Source organism: Oncorhynchus gorbuscha, linkage group LG19 (genome assembly GCF_021184085.1).
Source record: "Oncorhynchus gorbuscha isolate QuinsamMale2020 ecotype Even-year linkage group LG19, OgorEven_v1.0, whole genome shotgun sequence".
Lineage (NCBI taxonomy): Eukaryota > Metazoa > Chordata > Actinopteri > Salmoniformes > Salmonidae > Oncorhynchus > Oncorhynchus gorbuscha.
This window is the reverse complement of record NC_060191.1, coordinates 41,092,535-41,119,055: the sequence shown is the minus strand read 5'-3', so window position 1 is coordinate 41,119,055 and position 26,521 is coordinate 41,092,535. Positions and strand designations below refer to the sequence as shown.

Below are 26,521 nucleotides of genomic sequence, written 5' to 3'. Positions count from 1 at the left end.
CGTCTCTCAATACATACCTTTTTAACAAACTTACAAACAGAAATTAAACAAAAAAGCTGAGTTGAAACCAAGAAGTTAGGTTCAACATATGGAACGTACAGTGTAGTTCTGAAATAGATAGATCCCCGCCATTCTAAGAGAATCCTTGCAACATAATAACTGATACCTCAGGTTCTAGATAATTTAGATAAGGTTCCCATACTTTGTAGAAGTGGTCTGTTTTAGAATGCAATGTACATGTCAGATATTCCAGAGGCACCCATTCAAATAGTATCTTATGCCAATCTTTAATAGAAGGAACCTTATCACTAATCCACTGTAAAAGGATGTTTTTCCTCGCTGCGAAGGTAAGGATGTTGTAAAGCCTCCTTTTACCCACAGAAGTAACACCCTACTAGGGAGACCTAACAGTAAAGAAACTGGGTCCAATTCTAGGTCAACCCCTAGGATCTTTTCAATTTCTTGCAGAACACCAGACCAGTATCTTTGTATTTTGATACATGACCATAAACAATGTGTTAGGGTGCCTGTATCAGTTTTACATTTAAGACACTGATGAGAAGAGGAAGTGGGGCTAAAAGCATGTCTACGATTTGGGGATCATTTTAGATTTTTTTGAAAATGTTTATTTTGGGGAGTCAACCGTAGAGGGTTATATTGCTTCCTATCTCGTTAACCTTTTCCTTGAATTAATCAAATGTGTCACTAAAGTGACAAACTCAACTCACCTCAACTCACCTTTGTATCTCTAAGAATTAACATCAAGACCAAATGTTCACACAAAATAATACGTTGTCCTCTTAAGTGAAATGGATTCATTTGACATCACTTTATGTAATCTGATGATATTTTTCAAATGTTTGTTATTGTCTGACCTCCATACCATACAGCTATGCTCAACACGTTGTCAGGGATGTACAGGCTAGGGGTATACAGAGCAGTCAAGTTTAGCCATAAGCATTAATACTGTGGTCAGGTGCCACAAAGAGGGACTTAGGAAAATTACAAATAGCTCAGAACAGCTGGCCCTTAAGTGTACACGGAGAGCTAACATTAGTAATATACATGTCAATATCTCCTGGCTCAAAGTAGAGGAGACATTGACTTCATCACTACTTGTATTTGGGAGTTGTATTGACATGTTGAATGCACGGAGCTGTCTGTTTAAACTACGAGCACACAGCTCAGACACCCATGCATACCCCACAAGACATGCCACCAGAGGTCCCTTCACAGTCCCCAAGTCCAGAACAGACTATGGGAGGCACACGGTACTACAGTACATAGAGCCATGACTACATGGAACTCTATTCTACATCAGGTAACTGATGCCAGCAGTAGAATCACATATAAAAAAACAGATAGAGATACACCGTATGGGATTGTGGGGACTTTGAAGACACATACACACACACACATGCTAACATACTAACAGTGGTGTAAAGTACTTCAAGTAAAAATACTTTAAACTACTACTTAAGTCGTTTTTTGTGGTGTCTGTACTTTACTTTACTATCTATATTTTTTACAACTTTTACTTTTACTTCACTACATTCCTAACTAAAATAATGTACTTTTTACTCCATACATTTTCCCTGACACCCAAAAGTACTCGTTACATTTTGAATGTTTAGCAGGACAGGAAAATGGTCCAATTCACGTACTTATCAAGAGAACATCCCTGGTTATCCCTACTGCCTCTGATCTGGAGGACTCACTTAAAACAAATGCTAGGTTTGTAAATTATGTTGTAGTCTGGCTATCCGTAACAAAAATATTTTAAAAAGTGCCGTCTAGTGTGCTTAATATAAGTAATTTGAAATTATTTACACTTGTACTTTTCCTTTTGATACTTAAGTATATTTAAAACTAAATACTTTTAGACTTTAAATCAAGTAGCATTTTACTGGGTGACTTTCACATTTTCTATTAAGGTCTCTTTACATTTACTCAAGTATGACAATTGGGTACTTTTTCCACCACTACTTACTATAAACACATCCACATGCATTTTGTGTTGTAGATATGTGGTAGTAGAGTAGTGGCCTGAGGGCACACACTTAATGTGTTGTGAAATGTATTGTAAGGTTTTTAAAGTTATTTAAACCGGTTATAACTGCTTTAATTTTGCTGGACCCTAGAAAGAGAGGATCCATAATAAATACAAATGCTGTATCTATCTCTATTGCCATCGGACTCCACACTTGACAGATTTAACCTCAATGACCTCAGTGAATCAGAGATAATGTGACTGAAAATCCAATGAGGAGTCTGTTATGGACTAGAATATAATTTGCATGAATCTGAACTATAGAGGTGAACAAATACAACACAATGTGTATTTGGCTCAACAATATTGGTGTTCCTCTGACATGTGAATATCTTCACAGCTTTCCTTATGTCACATTCAGCAGCACATTACTTACATGCTATGAACTAGCTACATACAGTATGTAGCACAACCAGTTCTCGAGACTCCAACTATTATGTATATATCATATAGCATACACATTCAACGTACAGACAGGGTTGGGAGTATGTAAGGGATTACAAAACAAACTGTAACCTGTTACATTACCAGCTAAAATGTTGTCATCAGATTACAGATACTTTTGAAAAACGAGATGATTACTTCGAGGATTACTTTTAAATTCGGAAAGAATGTTTGCGAGAAAAAAACTTGTTGACGTTCAAATCAGCATTGAAAAAAGGCGCAAGTTTAAGTTTGTTCTACCTGAGTGAGTCTGACCACACATCAGAGACCACTATGATGACACACCAAATGCATTTGATGGATCGAGAGAAAAGAGCAGGAATAGGCTTTTGTAGGCTACAGTCCAAGCTATGTCATCCTTATGGTACGACTGCTGTCGGCATCCAAAGATTAACCAATTTGAATAAAGCTTGGAGGTAAGAGCAGTGGAGCTGTCTACGGCGATACGGATATCACTTATTTTTTAGTTTATTTTATTTTTATAAATTTTTAAATACATAATAATTCATAATACAAAATCAACAACTTACATTGATACATCAAACATGTCTAACTATACAAAACAAAAACTAGTAACAAAAAAATACTAAAACATACAAAAATATCAATAAAATAATTTTAAAAATAAACAATTCTAATGCAATTGTATTCACTCTGAAAAAATCTCATTATAATGATTCAGGAAGATATTCTTGTTGTTATTCACTAGGGATAATGTCTTAACAAGATAATTAAATTAAATAAAAAATATGTGTAACTTGGTACATAATTCTGGAATTTTATTTGGTGTATAAAGTATTTACCAACAAGAATTTAAAAAATCACAATAATTTCAGTGGTCTTGTTATCATTGTAATAGTAACATATGATATCCTTCATGTAAAAAATATGGGTAGTGTTCAAAAAGCTAAATAAGTATTTTCCCCAAATTCTGACACAAATTTACATTCAAAGAACAAGTGAATCAGATTATCTTATTTTTCACAGAAAACACAGACATCATCAATAGCCACAAATTTGGACAATATAGAATTCACATGGATATATCTTATGTAGAATTTTAAAGTGCACTTCCTTAAATTAGTTTGGTTTACAATATTTGTAAGGCCTTAACCAAAGTTTTTTTAGAGACAATGTCCGGAATAGGGACGGCAGATTAGAGCGTTGGACTAGTAACCGAAAGGTTGCAAGATCGAATCCCAGAGCTGACATGTTAACAATCTGTCGTTCTGCCCCTGAACAGGTAGTTAACCCACTGTTCCTAGGCCGTAGTTAGAAATAAGAATTTGTTCTTAACTGACTTGCCTAGTTAAATAAAGGTAAAAAATTAATAAACATGTTCCTCTAGGTGTAAATTGGTTCTGTGAATGAAGAATTTGTCTTATATATTTATTATAACAAGATTTCTCAAGTAAGCCCACGCCTTCCACTCTGACTTCTGGATAGGCTTTGTGAGCATTACCAAAGCTAAAATGAGTTTTCATTAGTGTAGTTAGACCACTGGGGAACAGCTTTGATCACAGAAATAAACTCTCTGAAAGGTATTCGAAACTCATTCAATGTTGTAAATTGTTCATATGTAAGAATATTACCCCTGTTGTCAAAAACATCAAGAACAAAGCCAATATTCCTCTCATGCCAGCTGGGTTAGAACAATGACTTATTCCTTACAGTTATGTCTGAATTATTCCACAGAATAGCTTTATGTGGGGGGAAAAATGTGCAGAAAACATTTTCCAGGACATTAAAACTTGTTGGTGAAACCTAGCCAATTTAGTGGGTAATCTTTCAGGAATATAATTACATTTCAGTAAAAATGTAAGACCTCCCAACTTATTAAACAAATGATTTGGAATGAAATACCATATTGCATCAGTATTGATCAAACATATTTCCAACAAGTTGATCTTGAAAGTGTTATTTATGACAACTAAATCCAACACTTCCAGACCTCCTTCAGCTCTTTTATTTGAGAGGACTGACTTATTTTTCCAGATGAAGTCAAAGGTCTTGTTGATCTCTTTACAGGTAGAGGGATTTACACATAAAGATAATGAGGGGTACACAAAGCGAGACAGTCCCTCTGCCTTGGACATAAGTACTTTCCCAAGTATAGAAAGATCCCTTTGTAGCCAAGTATTAAATCATTTTAGGAGAGAAATTAATATGTTGTCTGATTAAGTGTTTTTTAATTTTTTAATTACATTTTATTTCACCTTTATTTAATCAAGTTCTCATTTGCAACTGCCACCTGGCCAAGATAAAGCATAGCAGTGTAAACAGACAACAACACAGAGTTACACATGGAGTAAACAATTAACAAGTCAATAACACAGTAGAAAGAAAAATAAAGAACAAAGAGAGTCTATATACATTGTGTGCAAAAGGCATGAGGAGGTAGGCGAATAATTACAATTTTGCAGATTAACACTGGAGTGATAAATGATCAGATGGTCATGTACAGGTATAGATATTGGTGTGCAAAAGAGCAGAAAAGTAAATAAATATAAACAGTATGGGGAAGGTAGATCAAATTGGGTGGGCTATTTACCAATAGACTATGTACAGCTGCAACGACCGGTTAGCTGCTCAGATAGCAGATGTTTGAAGTTGGTGAGGGAGATAAAAGTCTCCAACTTCAGCGTTTTTTGCAATTCTTTCCAGTCACAGGCAGCAGAGTACTGAAACGAAAGGCGGACAAATGAGGTGTTGGCTTTAGGGATGATCAGTGAGATACACCTGCTGGAGCGCGTGCTACGGGTGGGTGTTGCCTTCGTGACCAGTGAACTGAGATAAGGCGGAGCTTTACCTAGCATGGACTTGTAGATGACCTGGAGCCAGTGGGTCTGGCAACGAATATGTAGCGAGGGCCAGCCGACTAGAGCATACAGGTCGCAGTGGTGGGTGGTATAAGGTGCTTTAGTAATGTATTCCTAAATATTTAACACAGTCCTTTCCAGGAATATTTTCTATTTCTTTATCATCAGAGTCAAATAAACATAAGATTTCACATTTAGAAACATTCAGGCAATAGAGAATGAAGTGATTGCATTAAAGGGCGACCTGGTCTTTGTCTCTTCAAAAGAGATCGACGTGGTACATCGACAAAGATCTGATATACCCCCTCACAATGTCATCTTGCGCTTAAAAAATGGAAATACTTGTGGAAAATGGCCAAGGGGAACAAGTTTCTGGACGAGAAGAAGCTCCGCATCAAAGAGGCTCTGATACCGCAGGATCAGACTGCCAGGGAGAAACTGTGGCTGTTTATACAGAAGGCGCAACAAGAGGGAAAGAAGGCTGGGTTCAAGGGCCCACACGCGTTTAACGAAGGAAGAATGATTACTGGGTAACTGTTGACATGAACCACACTGGAACTGTGAATACTGCCAAGAGTACATTTAATGTACTGCCACGAGTTAATGTACAGTGGGAACTACAATTTATGAACACTTGCCAACTAAAAAAAGGAGAGAAAAAAATAGATTTGTTACACCGTTAACCACCACTACCTCAGCTGAGCATAGTTTTCCGTCGGAGTAATCACATTACTACTTCTGTTATCTATTTTGTGTTATTTATTTTTTTAAGCAGGAGTTCGTTTTCAACTCACTCAATATCGTTAGTCTGAATGCTCGGGGTTTGGGAGATCTTACAGAAAGGAAAGCTTTATTTTTATATTGTAAACGCAGTAACACAGATGTTGTCCTTCTTCAGGATATCACTTATTATTGATATCTACGTAGCGAGTTGATGTGAATCACACTGCTGCTCTTTTATTTAGCTATTTGCGCCTCGCAGATTGCGGTTGTTGTGGATGGCCGTTCACAATTCAGTGTATTTGAACACAATAATGGTTGAGTTCAAGAAGTTTAAGCTGCCTATCAATCATTGTTTTTGAAACCAGTGGACAGCCAGTGAAAAATGCTCTTGCAACAGCTGCATAGTGTGGATCCAAGCCTATGGAATAAAACTGGGGCTTTTATTGCTCAATCTAATTCATGCTGATACAAAAAATCCATAGGCCTAATGGACACATGCTCAAACTTGCACACTTTTGATAGACTTAAAGGGACATTCTGTATTTGTTACATCAATTTTTGGACGTATATATATATATATACACACAGTTGAAGTCAGAAGTTTACATACACCTTAGCCAAACACGTTTACACTCAGTTTTTCACAATTCCTGACATTTAATCGTAGTAAAATGTCCTGTCTTAGGTCAGTTAGGATCACCACTTTATTTTAAGAATGTGAAATGTCAGAATAATAGTAGAGAGAATGATTTATTTCAGCTTTTATTTATTTCATCACATTCCCAGTGGGTCAGAAGTTTACATACACTCAATTAGTATTTGGTAGCATTGCCTTTAAATTGTTTAACTTGGGTCAAACATTTTGGGAAGCCTTCCACAAGCTTCATAACGATGGTCATTGTGGCCAAACAGTTCTATTTTTGTTTAATCAGACCAGAGGACATTTCCTCAAAAAGTACGATATTTGTCCCCATGTGCAGTTGCAAACCATAGTCTGGCTTTTTTAAAGGCAGTTTTGGAGTAGTGGCTTCTTCCTTGCTGAGCGGCCTTTCAGGTTATGTCGATATTGGACTCGTTTTACTGTGGATATAGATACTTTTGTACCTGTTTCCTCCAGCATCTTCACAAGGTCCTTTGCTGTTGTTCTGGGATTGATTTGCGCTTTTCACACCAAAGTACTTTCATTTCTAGGAGACAGAGCACGTCTCCTTCATGAGCGGTATGACGGCTGCGTGGTCCCATGGTGTTCATACTTGCGTACTATTGTTTGTACAGATGAATGTGGTACCTTCAGGCGTTTGGAAATTGCTCCCAAGGATGAACCAGACTTGTGGAGGTCTACAATTTTTTTCTGAGGTCTTGGCTGATTTCTTTTGATTTTCCCATGATGTCAAGCAAAGAGGCACTGAGTTTGAAGGTAGGTCTTGAAATACATCCACAGGTACACCTCCGATTGACTCAAATTATGTCAATTAGCCTATCAGAAGCTTCTAAAGGTATGACGTCATTTTCTGGAATTTTCCAAGCTGTTTAAAGGCACAGTCAACGTAGTGTATGTAAACTTCTGACCCATTTGAATTGTGATACAGTGAATTATAAGTAAAATAATCTGTCTGTAAACAATTGTTGGAAAAATTACTTGTGGCATGCACAAAGCAGATGTCCTAATCGACTTGCGGAGTGGTTGAAAAACGAGTTTTAATGACTCCAACCTAAGTGTTTGTAAACTTCTAACTTCAACTGTATGTACACACACACACACACACACACACACACACACACACACACACACACACACACACACACACACACACACACACACACACACACACACACACACACACACACACACACACACACACACACACACACACACACACACACACACACACAGTTGAAGTTAAACTCGTTTTTCAACCACTCCACAAATTTTCTAGATTGAATCTCCGAGCTGCCAAGGTAAAAAATCTGTCGTTCTGCCTCTGAACAAAGCAGTTACCCCACTGTTCCTAGGCAGTCATTGTAAATAAGAATTTGTTCATAACTGACTTGCATGGTTAAATAAAAATTAGGGCTGGCTAACAAGTCTTCAGATTTGGGGTTATGCTCAGATAAAACTAATACAACTAAAAATGAGTCTAATCTATACTTCCATATTTCTAAGTCCTATTCTTGAAGATCAAGGGGTACAACGTTTATTGGAATGACTGGAATTCTGATAGACTTTGGTTTTTAATGTAAAGATATAATTGAATCGTATTATTATATGTAGTAGAAAGTGATGGGTTCGAAGAAGCCTACATAACCAACCCATAAAGTCAAATGTAACATCCATATGTGGCCAGCTATGTAAACGTTAACATTGATTTACCCTGCAATAGATGTTGTTCAATTGGTAACATACATTTTTGTCTTCTATCTTCTCATGCCTCTTAAGGGGAAAGTAATCTAAAAGTAACAGAACGTAATCAGATTACGTTACTGAGTTTGGGTAATCCAAAAGTTATGTTACTGATTACAATTTTGGACAGGTAACTAGTAACTAACGGATTACATTTAGAAAGTAACCTACCCAATTCTGCATACAGACATACAATGCAACATTTATATAAACCTATACTGTATGTATGTGCATTCAGAAAAAGTAAATGGTCATCATCATCAGCAGCAGCACTACTGTAAGATAGACTCTATGACCTCCCTGTTATTCCTCTGTCTTGGGTCACAGCTGGATGATGTTATCTAATGACATAAACCATCACAATACTTTGACCTCCATTCTCTGATTCGCCTCAAAGGAAATGGATAGCAATCTGAAGAACCGGGTCGCTCAACTGGGGACATGTGACAGTCAGCAACGCTGACAAAACAACAATCAATACTGTATATGATGGTCAACAATAAGTGGAGAACAGAAACTCTCTCCACCACCTCCGCCCACACCCAGGTGTGAGAACCAGGTGACACTATATCTGGGTCTCCTGATCCACTGATAATGCCTCTCAATGAGACAGCAATAAACCCACGTATATTTGGGAAACGCCATTCAAAATCCTCGATAACAATCTATTCAATAGCAGCTCGAAACACTGTGTCCACTGGGAGTTTTAGGGAAACCAGACACCGGTGTCCTTTTAAAAACCTACCATTTTCACACAACGGCAAAGATGAGCTGGCTTCTTACAGGACCTCTCATTCACACCCAGGGAAGAAACACTGACATGGCATTGTCTTTAACTTGTCACAATGGGAGACTATTGAATGTGTTCTAGGTGCCCTCCGTTAGGAACCCTACTTCAGCCTGTGTTTTTGGGGTTGGGGTTTGTGTACATGGAATGGCCGTGGAGCTTTTCTCATCCATCTGTGGAAGGGTGGGACCTCAGACAGGGAACCAATAGCACGGCAGCACCACCCCGCCTGCATTAAGCTCCTACATAGTCTTAGGAGGATTCCCAAGTCTGCTCACCTACTGTAAGAACAAGGTAACAAGACGTGGGCTTCTTACAGCGATACAGTAAGTACTGCCTTTCCTCCCTTTACCCACAGACTGTCTGGAGGCTCTCAGGTCTGGTGAGATAGGAGCTATGCAGTGAATATGGAATATACGTAAAGCAATACGCTAATGATACTGAAGTTCTATATAGTCCATTTTGATGAGTGACAGCTTTGGATAAGCAAGAAGGCACTGTTGATCATATTTGATTTGAAATGTAAGAACCAATCCGATGGGAAGAGAACTGTAGATGGGAAAAAGTTTTAGAATGGGTGTAGGGTGCTTTAGCAAAAGGCTTCATACGCAGAAAATAACATCTGGGTACTGAGGTCAACTATTGTTTACATGTTTCCATCAAAGATGGTGGAATGACCAATGAATATCAACTATTTTGCAGTTGGCTAAACCAGTAAGGAAATGAAGGAGGTTGATGTATCCTTAGAGCACCATCTTGACGAGGCATGCTCAAACAAACAAACTAAAACTTCAGAGTCCCGAATGGGTTGAGTAGACTGTGACTGTTAGTCATCATGACCAGTGCGTGAACCACAAATACATGATGTTTCATACAGCTGGTTCTCAGCAGAGAGCATAGCCATGCAATGTTTATCAACATTTTCAAAAGTCTCTTTTCATTGTAATTTGAAGGTATGCTGTGGGACCAACAGTAACTATCTATGTGTTACAGATAATGAAGTGTGTTGCAGTGTCCTCTCTGTGCCTGTGGGGGTTGCTGTGCGTCTGTGCCAGTGTGAAGGCCGTGGGGACTTTAGAGCTGATGAGAGAAGCAGCGGGTAACAGAAAACTTCATGACGCCTCAGTTTTTTCTCTTTTCTTTATGTATGATATCCACCCCAAACCTAATCTTAACAATCAAATGTCATGTCAAACTATTGGTCCTGCTTTGACAACTTTTGACCCCTACTCTCTGCCTCCCTCTACCCCCTCCCACCTTCCTCCCCTATCCTCCCCACTGTCCCCAGTGGGCTGGACTGGGGTCCTGCCCTGTGGGAAGTGGGACTGTGAGTGTGCTTTCAACAGCCAGCGGGGATGCTGCTGTGTGGCCAATGAGATGAGTATGCTGGAGGACCACACCTTCATGCGCATGGTGGACATGTGGGAGCAGCTCACCCGATTGGACAACGACATCAAGGAAGTCACAGGTACTGGAAAATACGTCTGTTTCCTAGTTTGATTAAGTCAAATCCCTCATGTTCAAGTCCCAGGCTTCTAACTTCTTCTGTTCTCCTTCCCTCGTTCTGTGACTCAGGCAACAATAAGATTGCGTTCACCGCGGCGATGAGATCTCGAAGCGACTGCTTCGGCCCCTTCACTAGCAACGTGCCAATCCGCTACTATGCCATCTCTCTCAACCAGGGTAACGGATACAATGACGCTCTGGGTAGGACGCCACACTGCGTTGTCGCATCATTTCCCCACATAATAACATAACATAAAATAAAACACACATACACACACTCACCCATTCACACTCCCTCTCCATCTCCCTGTGTATGTCCTCTATCCAGGTACCTTCACCGCCCCCTGCGCCGGCCTCTACTCCTTCTCCTTCACGGCCTACTCCAACGCGGGCGTGGATGGCGAGCGTCTTTACCACAAGGTGCAGCTGATAAAGAACAACGAGGTGGTGGCCTCTGTGTGGGAGGACAACCGGGAGGACACGGAGGACAGCGCCACCCATTCGGTGCTGTTGTCTCTGCGCCAGGGCGACCAGGTGTACGTGGAGCTGCTCTCCGGCAGGAGTCTGTGTGGCAACACCAAGGAGTACAACAGGTTCAGCGGATACCTGGTCTACCCCTTCACACAGGAGTAGAGGACAGAGTTGCACACACATGAACACACACATGAACACACACATGAGCACACACATGAACACACACATGAACACACACATGAGCACACACATGAACACACACATGAGCACACACATGAGCACACACATGAGCACACACATGAGCACACACATGAACACACACATGAGCACACACATGAACACACACATGCACACACATGAACACACACATGAACACACACATGAGCACACACATGAACACACACATGAGCACACACATGCACAAACAAATGTGAAAACACACGTACATGCATGAATGTACACAAGCACATACATGCATGCACAAAGACATACTGATATGGCACTCACACACACATAACGTTCCAAGTGTGTGTATTGTGTGTGTGTGTGTGTTTGTGCACAATTGTAACCAATGATATTCCATGTACAGTTAAATTTAGACAGTCTGCCTGTGAAATAGTATTGCTTTGAACAAAATAAAAGCTGATTCATTACATGAAGTAGGACATGTGTCATCTTGTGCTGTTTATAGTTTTTGTTAATGGTCCTCCAGAAGTGTGGTCTCATAGCCTCTAAATGAATGTATCTCTAAATGAATGCTGAGTTAATGAATAATAATGGTACCTACGACCAAATAGGCATACAAGTGGATGATAATGACTCTTAGGCTAGCTAACCTACGTCTTATTAACCATGGCTTGTATTTTGTTGTAGTTAGCATTATTATTTTTTATTTAAACAGGGTTCCCACAAGTCAGGCAATGTCTGTAATATCATGGCATGTTTAAATTTGCATTTCAGACTGGAAAAGTAATGCGATTTAATAAAATAATTGCAGAAAAATTGGGAATTGTACGTCTACATACGGATCACCGTTTGGAAATGAAATAAGCCTATCCTGAATTTGCTGTTGATTTATCACACTGCAATCACTGCCCATTGTACTTTTGGTCTTTGTCTTCAAAATTCTTATTTGTAAACCCAAGTCAATGATTTTTTTAAATGTATGAATTGGAAACCTATTTCATAAAGGCCACCATTCCGTTAATTTCATTTAGAAAAGCGAGATCAAATTTAGATGAGACCGTAAGCGTTCAGCTGCTTAGGAATTTTGGTCAAAACCTACGCCCCCACATTTATTTTGACGACATAGACGCATAACGCTTGATTGGACAGCAAAATGATTGTGGCGCACGAAAGTCAGATCAGAGCAGGCTTCCTCAGGCAAGGGCTGCAGTCGAAACACGTTATTGTTTCCTCTCCGATCATCACTCTCCCTCACTTGGGCAAGGGACATTTAAGGTACACTAGGATGTGAAAATGTCATTCAATGGCTGAGGGTTTAGGGCCGAGGGCTGTCTACTTTGAGTTTGAAACGCAGCCAAGGTGACTTTGCTGCAAGTTTTGATCAAAATGGTAGGATAATGATTGTAGCCAATAACTTAAGTTTGCGCCCTGTAAATCAAGGAGAGAGAGAACATCCCTCTCCAAATTCACACAGAAATTATCCTTTGTCGGGCCTCCCGGGTGGCGCAGTGGTTAAGGGCGCTGTACTGCAGTGCCAGCTGTGCCATCAGAGACTCTGGGTTCGTGCCCCGGCTCTGTCATAACCGGCCGCGACCGGGAGGTCCGTGGGGCGATGAACAATTGGCCTAGCTTCGCCCAGGTTAGGGATTGCTTGGCCAGTAGGGATGTTTTTGTCTCATCAAACACCAGCGACTCCTGTGGTGGGCCGGGCGGAGTGCGCGCTAACCAAGGTTGCCAGGTGCACGGTGTTTCCTCCGACATATTGGTGCGGCTGGCTTCCGGGCTTGTGGGTTGGATGCGGCTTGGTTGGGTTGTGTATCAGAGGACGCATGACTTTCAACCTTCGTCTCTCCCGAACCCGTACGGGAGTTTTAGCGATGAGACAAGATAGTAGCTACTAAAACAATTGGATACCATGAAATTGGGGAGAAAAAGGGGTAAAAAAGGAATGATCCTTTGTCTACAAACACGTTCTAAAGTGAATACTGAAACAATATTTCGAACATAGAAACGTGGGGAATGGTCAGAGGCGATCTAAAGAAAAATAATGTCATGTGGGTTGTTATTTTGTGATGTCATTAAAAATGTTACAAAGGAAATACTGTAACTTGAAAAGTATAAACACTACATGTATGAAGTCTCCATCCTCTATGTTTTAAATGCAATATGATGAACATGTATTTGTTAAGATATGAATATGAGTTTAGGAGCTATAAGAGATAATTTGTCTCCTATAAATGTTGCGCAGTAAGTAGCCATGCCCCGAGTGAGGTCAGACAGCGTGTCAGCCTCACGGAACCGTCCCTTTCGACCAGAGTGCAGAAGAGGATTGGTAAAGAAATGAACATTTACACCAGAAAGGCGTGTAGCTGCAGCTCACATCCAAAGTAGTCCGAACTCTGAAAATCAACACGAGGTAGAGGCGAGAAGCTCACCTCCCGGACAATCTCTGGTACAGCTGATTAGCTGTCCTAAGTAAAGTATCTAGAAAAGCTAATTTAAGTGGGACCATTCTACTACTCTTCTCAAATCACTGTAGTACTCTACTCTCATCACCCAACAGGAACAATCGACACGGCTGGCCAGCCTATTTTCAAAGAGGCAGTTTTAAGAGCGAATGGAAGGGAAATCAACTCTGTAGCTCTGTTCGGGACTACAAGGCGAACAAAGGCATTCACACGTAAACACATTGATGATTTCTTACTCCAAACGGGTGGCGGTTCGTGTGCAACGTATATGATTACTGTGAGAGTAGTTCCAATCAACGAAAAGTAAATAAATAATTAAACCAATTTGTGTAATACTGGGTTTTTTGCAGATGCAGGAGGTTAAGACTGTTCAGAATGATGACATGACACAAGGTTATGATTAATGGACTGTTCTATGGATGTGATAGGAAAAGATATTTAGCGTTTAATTAGGGAGATTGTAACTCTTTAACAGGATCGGTGTGTCCCCCGCGGGACGGTTGAGCTAACGTAGGCTAATGTGATTAGCATGAGGTTGTAAGTAACAAGAACATTTCCCATGACATAGACATATCTGGTATGGGCAGAAAGCTTAAATTCCTGTTAATCTAACTGCACTGTCCAATTTACAGTAGCTATTACAGTGAAATAATACCATTGTTTGAGGAGAGTGCACAGTTATGGACTTGAAAATGTATTATTAAACCAATTAGGCACATTTGGGCAGACTTGATACAACATTTTGAACAGAAAGGCAATGGTTCAAAGGATGTCAGACAGAAACCAGCTTTGATTGAGTAGGCCCCACTGTAATTTTACAGAAACATAATACACTCACTGTGTACTGTTTAACTGTTGACTCGTTTTGACCACTAGAGGGCACATGAAACCCCAAATACGATATGAAATGGAAAAAGAGCAAAGAGAGATGTTGAGCAAGAGAGATTATGGGGGATATTGGATGACATACTGTACATGTCCTCTGATGTCATTGTGTAACCCTGTTGTCTCTCACTGCTTATCGGAATGTATTATAAACCAGTGAGTGCCTGGATGTAAGCAAACTCCTCCACTCTTGTAAACTCCCTCTAACTTATGACCCTACACACACGTATGCACGCACGCACGCATACACAAATGCCAAACTTCCACACACATGCACAGGCACACGCACATACACACATCATTTTAATGTCTCAAGAGACTGTGGGGGGTTTCAATAGACATGGCAATTATTCCAGCGGACTGGGATTTAAAGTGAATGAGAAGATGCTGCTTTGGCATGATCATATGGATAGGGTTACAGATTTGTCATGTTTCAATAAATGTATTGATGATTATTGAATGGTAATAGATCAAATACGCAGCAGTATGTCGAGTTTACCTGTATTTGCGCGGGAAATTGTGAGGCGGGCGCACTGGGACGAAGAAGTAAGCTTGTACAACAGCATTCGTGCTCAAATATAGTCCGTTGCGGCGCTGAGTAAGAGAGTGGAGAGGTCACGCGTCTCATGCTTTTTTTGTGAAGGATCAGAGGTCAATACCACATTTTGAGGTTTTATAGGACTTTTCACAATGCAATAACCAGGAATTTATATGTAACTATCAGTGGCCGTGTGGTTACTTACCACCCTGGAAGATATGGGGTTCGATCCCTGTTCGAGTCATATCAAAGACTATAAAAATGGGACATTAAGGAGATGTATTGGGGGGTAAGGCCCTGATACAGACTAACATCCTGTCCAGGAGTTGTACTTGTACATTAAAACTGCCTCACACAGCAAACAGTAGGCTCCTGCCATATGGGCTATTCTTGCACGGACAAAGCTTACTTGTAGGAGGGGCGTGTCATGTCGTGCCAGGCTTTTTTCTTCCTGCCTGGTTTTGCGCCCCCTCTGGTTCGTGTGGTGGAGATCTTCATGGGCTATACTCATCCTTGTAAACGGGTAGTAAGTTGGTGGTCTGTTGATATCCCTCTAGTGGTGTGGGGGCTGTGATTTGACCAAGGGGGTGGGGTTATATCCTGCCTGGTTGGCCCTGTCCAGGGGTATCGTAGGATGTGGCCACAGTGTCCTCTGACCCCGTCTCAGTCTCCAGTATCTATGTTGCAATAGTCTATGTGCCGGTGGGCTCGGGTCAGTCTGTCCTATCTGGGGAAATTCTCCTGTTTTATCTGGTGTCCTGCGTGATCTTAAGCATGCTCCCTCCAATTCTCCCATCTCTCTCTCTCTCTCTCTCTCTCTCTCTCTCTCTCTCTCTCTCTCTCTCTCTCTCAATTCAATTCAATTCAAGGGGCTTAATTGGCATGGGAAAAAGTCTTGCTGCTGTGATTGCACACTGTAGCATTTCAAATGTATTTATCAAATTTGGATTTGTTTTCAAATCCTTTGTGGGTCTGTGTAATCTGAGGGAAATATGTGTCTCTAATTTGGTCATACCTTTGGCAGGAGGTTAGGAATTGCAGCTCAGATTCCACATAGCCTGTCTTCTCTTGAGAGCAAGATCTGCCTATGGCAACCTTTCTCAATAGCAAGGCTATGCTATTCTCCCTCCCTCCCTCCCTCCCTCCCTCCCTCCCTCCCCCTCCCTCCCTCCCTCCCTCCCTCCCTCCCTCCCTCCCTCTACTGCAACTGCTGTCTAGATCTCTGAATGCTTGGCTATGAAAAGCCAACTGACATTTACTCCTGAGGTGCCTGGTTCCTCTCTAGGCTTCTTCTTAGGTTCCTGCCTTTCTAGGGAGTTTTTCTTAGCCACCGTGCTTCTACATCTGCATTACTTGCTGTTTGGGGTTTTAGGCTGGGTTTCTGTATAAGCACTTTGTGACATCTGCTGATGTAAAAGCGCTTTATATATAAATACAAAATGTGAATTTGTCCAAAGCTTACTTACATATCTGAAGGCCTTTGTGTTTTACTAAGTCTGGTTACTGAGACTGCTGATATTTCTTGAACTATTCCACTGATTTTAAAAGATATAGCCTACACATGCCATGTATGTGTTCCCTAGAAATTCAGGTGCACGGTATCTTTTCATATGAAAAACCACTTGGAGTGAAAAAAGCAACGAGGGAAAGGTCTAAATCCTATTCCTAAATGTTTAATAATGACTAAGATTATTCTATGGTAATAACTGTATAAGGAAGTGCTACTTCCACATGTCCTCAACATGGAATCCCCTGTCTGTGACATCAGCATGCCTGAGAGGGTCAGGGCAGCCCAATGACATCAGTGATACCTTGGTGCCACATTGAGACAAAAGCCTTGTTTACACCTTGCGCTAACATGTGAGTTTCTCGATCTGATGAATATGATTCAATCACTATCTGAGCAAGGTTTGTCACGTCTACACATTGCATTTTAAAATGTGTCTCTTATCCGTCTACTGAGTCCATATTGTAACCAGATTAGCTGATGCTTCCGCGTATTCAAATCATTTGATAGATATTCTTTCAAAATAATATGTACTTATTTATTTTTAAGGGAATTACTGATGCCATAAGTCAATGGTGCTACCTGTCAATGATTTTATATAATGATGTATAATGATTATTTAAATGATTTGGCCATCCAGGTACGTTTATGGTTGATTGATTTCCAGATTCCCGACACAATGCGTGTCTGACTATCTCCCGAAGTAGTCAGGAAGATCAGATCACAATGTGTCGTTTAATCTTCTACACCACTCAAAAAATGTGGGCACATTCAGAATGTGGACAAAATCAGAACAAAGGGCGCATGTTAGCACCAGGTTTAAACGGGCTAGTGATACCTTGGTGAGATGGGAGGAGACACAGTGAGGCAGAAACCCCAACAACTGACTTAATGTAGGATGTGAGGGTGTGAGGCAAAGTGTGTTTACACTACTGGGGGTCTGGCAAGAGAAGGAGTGATGGTAATAAGAAGGGAATGTGTTACTAACTACGACGTCCACACATCCTCTCTTCCCTACCCCCATTTCTCTCTCACCATACATACACACGCACGTTTGCCCAAACACAACTCAGCAGGCCAGTTGACAAGCATCGTGGACATAAAAGGTCTGCTGTGCTCTGATGGTGAGATGACTCTTGTCTTCAATCATTTATCTCTCTCAACCTCAGATTCCCTCTCCTCCTCCTCCTCCCTTTACTACTCCTCCCGCTCCTCCTCTCGCACGGCCCTCCCATCTCTGTGGTCACACATTCCCCCTCTCTCCTCTCTCTCGCTCCCTCAGCAAATTTCTGAAGTCAATAACAGACTTTCTGAAATATGAAGGGGGGAAAGAACAGATGTGGTGCTAACATGATGTATCAGGGCCAAATGGACAGTCTGTTGTAACAGTCTGTGCCACTATCCACGGGCCTGATATCCTGATGGGCCCTTAACGACACCACCTCTATTCATCACCTCCTCCTCTAGCTCAAGCCTCTCTTTTTCTCAATCTCTCCATCCTTCTCTTTTTCTCTCTTCAGAGGCAAAGCCTCTCTCCCTCTCTCTCTCTCTCTCTCTCTCTCTCTCTCTCTCTCTCTCTCTCTCTCTCTCTCTCTCTCTCTCTCTCTCTCTCTCTCTCTCTCTCTCTCTCTCTCTCTCCCTCCCCCCTCTCTCCCCCTCTCTCTCCCTCCCCCTCTCTCTCTCTCCCCCTCTCTCTCTCTCTCTCCCTCTCCCTCTCCCTCTCTCTCTCTCCCTCTCTCTCTCCCCCTCCTCTCTCTCTCTCCCTCTCTCTCTCTCTCTCTCTCTCTCTCTCCCTCTCTCTCTCTCTCCCTCTCCCCTCCCCCTCTCTCTCCCTCTCTCTCTCTCCCCCTCCCTCTCTCTCCCTCCCTCTCTCCCTCCCCCTCTCTCCCTCCCCCTCTCTCTCTCCCCCTCCCTCTCTCTCTCTCCCTCTCCCTCTCCACTCTGCTGATGGAGTGGTGTGGGGAAGTATTTGGAGTATTCCTGCTGACCAATCCAGAGCCTCCTGGCAGAGCTCCTCTCACACTGAACAGGCCTTCCCAAATAAGGATGCACTTTTTTAACGGACAACAAAAAAGAGAAAAAAACAAGAAAGAGGGGAGGAGAGAGGGAAAGTTATAGACGAAAGGAGGGAGGGATGGAAGGAGAGTAGACAGAAAGCCCATGCCCTTTTAAGGCGGTGGTTTCCTTTTTACTCTCTCTCTTCCTCTCTCCTTCTTAGCTAAAGTCCTGTTTATAAATGGTGCTAACATGCGCCCTGAGTTCTGATCTTATCCACATTCTGATTGTGCCCGATTTTTAGATACGTGTAGAATAAAAGGCACATTGTGATCTGATAGTGATCCGATCTTCCTGACCACCTCTGGAGGTAGTCAGACACGCATTGTGTATGGATATAAATCATGTGTTAACAGATCTGGATGGTCAAACCATTTAAATAATCCTTATAATGTCCTTTAAAATCATTGACAGGTAGCACCATTGACTTATGGCTTCTGTAAATATGGCTTCCGTAAATACATACAAATAATTTTGAAAGAATATCTGTCAAATAATTTGCATACAGGGAGGCACCAGTTCATTTGGTCACAATGAGGACACAGTGGACAGATAGGAGACACATTTTAAAAAAATGTGTAGACGCAACAAACCTTGATCAGATAGTGGTTGGGTCATATTGATGAGATCATGAAACTCACATGTTAGCACAAGGTGTATACGAGGCTGAAGAGAAGTGAAGTCATTTCAGCTTGTCTGGTCCTTTTAAGCCAGCACTTTTCCGAGGGAGGACTTTGCTGGAGCTAGAAGTATACAAACAGTCAGTCACACACACACGGACACACACACACCTCCTGACCCGGCGCTTGTACAGAGGAAAGACTCTTCGCTACATACTTTAACACAGTGAGTATATCTCTTTACTGCCACTGCTTTTCAAGTCTGAAGAACACCGTGCTGAGACGGTTGTCAGTCAGCCCTACGATGGAAGCCTTATCCTGAGTGTACAGAGCCAGAAGACCCATATGGTTGTCTGTCAGCCCTACGATGGAAGCCTTATCCTGAGTGTACAGAGCCAGAAGACCCATATGGTTGTCTGTCAGCCCTACGATGGAAGCCTTATCCTGAGTGTACAGAGCCAGAAGACCCATATGGTTGTCTGTCAGCCCTACGATGGAAGCCTTATCCTGAGTGTACAGAGCCAGAAGACCCATATGGTTGTCTGTCAGCCCTACGATGGAAGCCTTATCCTGAGTGTACAGAGCCAGAAGACCCATATGGTTGTCTGTCAGCCCTACGATGGAAGCCTTATCCTGAGTGTACAGAGCCAGAAGACCCATATGGCTGTCTGTCAGCTATGTCATAGATTTTGAGAAAAAAGTAACATTGTCAGAGCACTGTGTTCTCTAACCATGTTTTCATTGTTTCTGTATGCCTGTGTGTCTCATACTCCATCCTGTGTGTGTGTGACTGTGTGTGTGAATAGACACACATAGTAAAACTAATCATCTATGTGGGTTGATGTCTTGGTCAATGGGGTACCGGGTGCTAGAGCATACCTTTAGAGAGGGATGGGACATGTAGTTCCGAGAGGGATGGGATATGTAGTTCTGATATGAGGTGGGGTGTAACCATCCGAATCAGTCACAAAGATGTAAAGGTAACAGAGAAACAGTTTGACCAGTTTGGCCCTCGGGAGAGATCTGGGATAGGCAGCTCCTCTTGTAACAGACACAATTGCATAGCTCAGTTTTCACTTGCAAATGACTGACTGTCGTACATGGGCTTTGGCTAGGAATTCAATAGCCAACAAAAGTTCACGGCAAACACACTTTCCAGAGACTAAAGACACGCACACACACAGACAAAAGATGCAAACAAGTAACACAGAAACACAGCAGCTGTCATTGATTATATGCGATTAATCAATACGGTTTCTGAGCCTAATGTTTGCTGGGAGTGGACAGAATTGTTTTTGTGAGAGACAGATCGATAACAATGGGAAACTACAGCAGCAGCTTCAGTAGCTGTGGAATTATCTACAGTACAGGAGGCCTAGCAGTAGCAGGAGTGAAGTCCCAGAGGCTAGCTGACCAGCAGCAGCTTCAGTAGCTGTGGAGTTATCTACAGTACAGTAGGCCTAGCAGTAGCAGGAATGAAGTCCCAGAGGCTAGCTGACCAGCAGCAGCTTCAGTAGCTGTGGAGTTATCTACAGTACAGTAGGCCTAGCAGTAGCAGGAGTGAAGTCCCAGAGGCTAGCTGACCAGCAGCAGTAGGAGATAAGATTAATCTTGAGCTCCGTTTCAGTGGCACTGAGGCGCCGCTGGCATTACGTCATGGCTTTAGCCAGAGTTCACAGACCACAGCTTTCAAACTGTGCTTCATGGGGAGACAGCCAGCTGTGTTACCATGGCAAGACAGAAACACAGATGTAAAACAGACATGAAAGGAGCGACGGATGGTGATGTCATATTTTCATTAGGATAAGTGGACACTGTTTCATACTGTAGTACCAGTAGTTGAGAAGCAACATGTAGTTCAGAGGCTGAATGACAATACTCCAAACACATATTCTACATGTCCTACCAAATGGAGAACTCACTAGAATCAGGTCAAAAAAGAAACATAGCTACGTAATTAACACACACACACACACACACACACACACACACACACACACACACACACACACACACACACACACACACACACACACACACACACACACACACACACACACACACACACACACACACACAGACAACCCAGACTGAGGCCAACCCACAGGCCAGCCTGACATACTGTTCTTGAGATATAAGGCAGGGCCTGATACCAAACCCAACAGTACAGTAGGTCCCTGAGCACACATACATACAATAATGGAACCAGGGTCCCGTCCCATGTGAACTGACATCTCAGACCATCCATATCCCCTCTGTGGAGGGCAGTGACCTGTACTGGCAGTGGCACACAGAAGAAAGTGCCTTTCCACATTGGAGGCACAGCAGTCTTATCTCTGATGGTCAAAATGCTTGTTTATGAAGCGTAGGTCAGGACAACTGGAGGGAGAAGTAATGACATAGTTAGCAGCCTGACCTTCCTCACATTCCTCTGTAATGTTTCTGTAATGATGCACTGTGCGAGGGTTTGGCTGAGTGTGTTACGGTGAGGTTGGGAGCTTATCGTGGTCTGACTCTGAGGAGGAGGATGTGGGGAATATTAGGCACTTGTCTTGTCTTTGTGGTTATGAGTTCATGGTTAAGGTTCCATGAAACAATTGAGCGGCTTGAATTTTAAAAAAAAACTCCTGTCATGTTTCTGTATTTTGAAGGCTTCATAATCGTGTGACTGGATTGTTGGCAGATAGTGTCTAGAAGGACTGTGCCTTGGTTTACTTCTTTGGATGATGGAGCAGGAGTAATGTGTGACTGGGCCCAGTGCCACAGTCCAGGACTGTGTGTTGATGGCTCCCAATCAAAAACAACGCGGTGACCTCAGATACATGCTCTTAATGCCAATGTTCAACACATGACTGCTGGCTCAGAAAACTAGGTTAATGGCAGCTGATCAATACATTTTATCTTAAGTGTTGTCTGACTTAAACTGATGAGTCAGTATGGGAATGAGGAAGTGGAGGAGCATAACGTGTGTTTTTTGAGCTTATCGTTCAAATTCTAGGCATGGAAGGGTCCACGCTGACCTTGTGGTGGAGTGTGAGTAGTTGGGTGGAGAAAGATAGATCTGTTTCGGCATCATCTCCAACTGTGAAAATACACACTTAGAAAAAAAGGTGCTATCTGGAATCTAAAGGGGTTCTTCGGCTGTAACTGTAGGAGAACCCTTTGAAAACCCCTTTCTGGTTGCAGGTTAAAAACCTTGTGGTTACAAGTAGAACCCTTTTGGGTTCAATGTAGAACACTTTCCACAGAGAGTTCTACATGGAACCCAAAAAGGTTCTTCCTGGAACCAAAAAGGGTTCTCCTATGAGGACAGCCGAAGAACCCTTATGGAACTCTTTTGTGTGGATAAGGGAACTGTCTCCTTATGAGACAGAGTTGAAGTGTCTTACATTACTGTTGCCATTGGCTACCCCATCCAACAGCAATCTGGGGAAGGACCCCGCATGACATCCAATCGGGATGAAGGTGAATTACAGGAGGTAACATTTAACATTTGACCTTTAACCCCCAGGCACATCGTGGTATCCTGACATCAAGATGGCAAATAAGGTGACAAGAGTGCACTGATATGGGCTTTGCACTTGGCAGCTTGGCCCAAAAGCGACAGTTTTGCAAGCAGTGGTGTTGGTGACGCCTAGTGTGTTTAAGAGAGAGAGGCAGAGATCCAAAAAGAGAGAGAGATTCTGCTGATTCTAGGGCTCCCATTGTACAGCAATTTGGCTCCTGATATTTAGTTCTGTAATTAATGCAGAGGGGCTGAACTGGTGTGCATTCGGAGACAATCGTCTTTGGGAGGGAGCGGCTCAATTACACGCCTTTATAAATGCATGACATCTCTGTGTGTGTGTGTGTGTGTGTGTAAGTGTTCGCAGGCATATTTGTTTGTGAGTGAATCTGCCATTTGTCCAATGTCTTCATGTGTCCGCATGCGAATCTGCCCACATATCCACAGAGCTGTTGGAAATGGCTTGACTTGCAACTAAGGTAATATCTGTTTCAGCCAAAGACCAATGGATAAAGGAGTCCCTTCGTATTAGTCATGATAGCAGATCATAGCACAAGTGACATGCAAATGAGTGTACATACTCACCTCAGGCACAACTGATATGGAAAGTCATACATTAGACATAGTCAATGTGAACATCTGAGGGAATACTTTCACGTCTAATACCAGATCAAGATGATCTCAGACATTATAGAACAGGAAGCCTCAACTAGATTCAGCCGCAGGATGATTTTTTCTTCAGAGGACAGTCAGGGGACCGGAACATAATTACAAATCATTTGTAAACTGCAAATTGACCGCAAGAAGCCCAACTGGGTATAATATTTGACTAAAACATAATCATTTCAAACTTCGCTTACATTTGTTTACAATTACATACTCTATTTTGCGTGGGAATGCTTTGAAACAAATGTTCAAAATTCAAATCACTTGGCTGGTGTTTTTAGTATTTTATGTCCAACAATAAACTAATATAAAAAATCTATACCTTGGGGGGCCAAATGAAATCCACTAGTTGGGGGAACCCTATCACAGAGCAACTCCCTTCACTCACATCAATATTTCCTCTATTTAATATCTGTTCTACTCCACTCTGTCTCTCCCGCTATCCCTCTCGGTGGGAAAGGGTCCCCAGGTAGGCATGGCCAACAAAGGTCCATCTTATGGCATGAGCCGTGTGGTGCAGGACAAGATTGACAAGAAGTACGACGCCGAGGTGGAGGAGCTTTTGGTGCAGTGGATTGTGGCCCAGTGTGGATCTGGAGTTGGGAAGCCCGAATCTGGCAAACTGGGTTTCCAGGACTGGCTTAAGGACGGATGTGTGAGTACCAACCCAATGCCCCTCAGAATGAAACATACATTTCAACTTAATGGCATTCAGAATTCATATTAGCCATTTATTTGAACCACCTTTATTCAGTCTAAAGATTTGTCATCAGCAAAGAGAACGGCGAAACAAACCCTTTGGAAATCAGATTATGATCATAAACCTGTACATTTAAAAACAACAATGTGCCAAGTATCGAACCTTGGGGGACCCCACAAGAGTATATGATGGTACAGATGGTTCTTTTCTGACAACATACTCTTACTCTTGTCTTTATGTTCCTATTCCCCAGGTCCTGAGTGAGCTCATTAACAGTCTGCATAAGGACAACAAGCCCATCAAAAAGATAGCCAGCTCAAGCATGGCCTTCAAACAGATGGAGCAGATCTCACAGTTCCTAACTGCTGCCGAGAGCTTCGGTGTCATCAAGACCGACATGTTCCAGACCGTGGACCTCTGGGAAGGTTCGCAAAGCATGTCCATCTCATCAAACAGTCACAACAATGACAACACAGGGCATTACATATGCCACAGATCACAGCGGCTGTGGTGTGGGGAACATACAACGGTGTGGTGTACTGTAGCTACGGTGTGGGGACTTAAAGACCCTGCTGTGATTTTGTGGTGACAGGGAAGGATTTGGCTGCAGTCCAGAGGACACTGATGTCCCTCGGCAGCGTGGCTGTCACCAAGGATGACGGCAATTACCGCGGCGACCCCAACTGGTTCTTCAAGTGAGTTCAGAAAAATGTGAAGAGTGATGGTGTTGCTGGTGTATTCAGTCAGTGCTGGAGCTGTTGAGAGCTGGGGTGTGTATTGTGCTGTGCCAGTCTGTGTTTGAGTTCATTGTTCATGTACCCTTGCAGGAAAGCCCAGGAGAACCGGAGGGAGTTCACAGACGACCAGTTGAAGGCGGGGAAGGGTGTGATTGGCCTGCAGATGGGCTCCAACAAAGGGGCGAGCCAGACTGGCATGTCGTACGGGGCCACCCGACAGATCCAATAATAACAACCAAACCACTGACCCTTGTCCTTTCCCCTCCCTTCTCCACCACACCCTGCACTGCCCTCTCAACCCCCCTTCGCCCTCTCACTGCAGCTACGACAGGCCCCATAGATGAAGTCTTAATGGCTCAAATCAACTTTATCCCAGTGTAGTAGGAACAGTCTCACTAGTATCACACAACACTATGACCAGCCCAATATTACAACCCAAATCAACACTGCAAATACCACATGTGAAATGTGAGTCTTAAGGTGAAAGGGGCATCATGCATATACAGCTGTCAATCACTCATCGTCAAACGCAATTCTCATGTTTACATGAGACTGATATCTGAATCATAGAGAAGGCACTGAAGCGACCAAACTACGCCTTCTTAGTACAAGGACATTCTATCCAAATGTAGAAACATTGAGAGATTGCTTGAGAGGTCGTTTGAAAAATGCCAAATAAAAGGAAATGAGGTTGAAGTTCATTGCGTCTCCAGTGTTATGAGTTTTTCAAGTTAACAGCGCTATATACTGTATGTACCAATCCCTGCCAACTGCTATGACCGCTAACAGACCCATATTTTTTGTAGTCTTATTAGCTCCATTTGTCCTAGGCCTCCCACAGTGAAAAAGCAGAAATTCACTACTTTCATTCAGCTGCTTGCTCTGCACTTATATTTAGCCTCACATTGAAGTGTTTAATCCGTGTATTTTTAGGACAACCAAGGCTACAAAGTAGAAAAAACAATGGCATAAACAGTGGAATTCATAAGTTTTATTGACAAATGTCAATATACAAATAAGGTCCGCTAAGCAAAAACCTGATTTTTTTTATAAGAATCCTGTAAGTACAGGATTCTTTGCTCGGTGGAACATGAATATCCAATTAGTCAGTGACAACTGTGTGGAGTTGAGTTTGACAGCAACCATGTGAGCTTATTACAGTATTATAGACACAGTCCTGGGATTTCCTATGATCTTCTATGTAGAAGAAGCGCGTAGCTTCTAACGAATCATGTCAGCTTTTGACAGATGGTCATAATACCTTGTCAGAACGGTTTGAGATACTTTACACACGTTTTTGTGAGAATAATCATTTTTGTGATCTGCCCTGGTCTCAAACACGCTCTGGCTCTGCCTCCGTTAAAACACAGACACACAGTTTAAACAAGGGTTAGACGTCCAAAACACGCCAGCGATAGTGGGACTCAAGAATGACATTGAAACTATTTTC

At 42.2% G+C, this 26,521-nt stretch overlaps 2 protein-coding genes across 3 annotated transcripts; both read left to right on the top strand.

Moving 5' to 3' along the window:
- Positions 1–9,465: 9,465 nt before the first annotated feature.
- cbln18 (cerebellin 18) lies at positions 9,466–11,451 on the top strand. Its single transcript, XM_046313452.1, has 5 exons — positions 9,466–9,550; positions 10,218–10,323; positions 10,513–10,692; positions 10,800–10,931; positions 11,059–11,451. The coding sequence occupies exons 2-5, from the start codon at positions 10,221–10,223 to the stop codon at positions 11,361–11,363; spliced, it is 720 nt and encodes a 239-aa protein (XP_046169408.1). The 5' UTR covers positions 9,466–9,550; positions 10,218–10,220; the 3' UTR covers positions 11,364–11,451.
- Positions 11,452–19,534: 8,083 nt separating this feature from the next.
- Positions 19,535–25,772, top strand: LOC124005766 (transgelin-like). Of its 2 annotated transcripts, XM_046315286.1 has the most exons (6): positions 19,554–19,689; positions 22,975–23,012; positions 24,095–24,289; positions 24,588–24,759; positions 24,927–25,029; positions 25,162–25,772. In XM_046315286.1, the coding sequence occupies exons 2-6, from the start codon at positions 23,001–23,003 to the stop codon at positions 25,298–25,300; spliced, it is 621 nt and encodes a 206-aa protein (XP_046171242.1). In that variant the 5' UTR covers positions 19,554–19,689; positions 22,975–23,000; the 3' UTR covers positions 25,301–25,772. The 2 variants fall into 2 exon arrangements, with proteins under 2 accessions (XP_046171243.1, XP_046171242.1); XM_046315287.1 differs by lacking the exon at positions 22,975–23,012 and having other exon boundaries at positions 19,535–19,689.
- The last annotated feature ends 749 nt before the right edge of the window (positions 25,773–26,521 follow it).

Excerpts from the sequence above, each read along its gene's own strand:
- cbln18 (XM_046313452.1), top strand. The coding sequence starts at position 10,221 with ATGAAGTGTGTTGCAGTGTCCTCTCTGTGCCTGTGGGGGTTGCTGTGC. Across the intron at positions 10,324-10,512 it reads GCTGATGAGAGAAGCAGCGG|TGGGCTGGACTGGGGTCCTG; the intron begins GTAACAGAAAAC and ends CACTGTCCCCAG. Across the intron at positions 10,932-11,058 it reads CGGATACAATGACGCTCTGG|GTACCTTCACCGCCCCCTGC; the intron begins GTAGGACGCCAC and ends TCCTCTATCCAG.
- LOC124005766 (XM_046315286.1), top strand. Across the intron at positions 24,760-24,926 it reads GACCGTGGACCTCTGGGAAG|GGAAGGATTTGGCTGCAGTC; the intron begins GTTCGCAAAGCA and ends TTGTGGTGACAG. Across the intron at positions 25,030-25,161 it reads GACCCCAACTGGTTCTTCAA|GAAAGCCCAGGAGAACCGGA; the intron begins GTGAGTTCAGAA and ends GTACCCTTGCAG.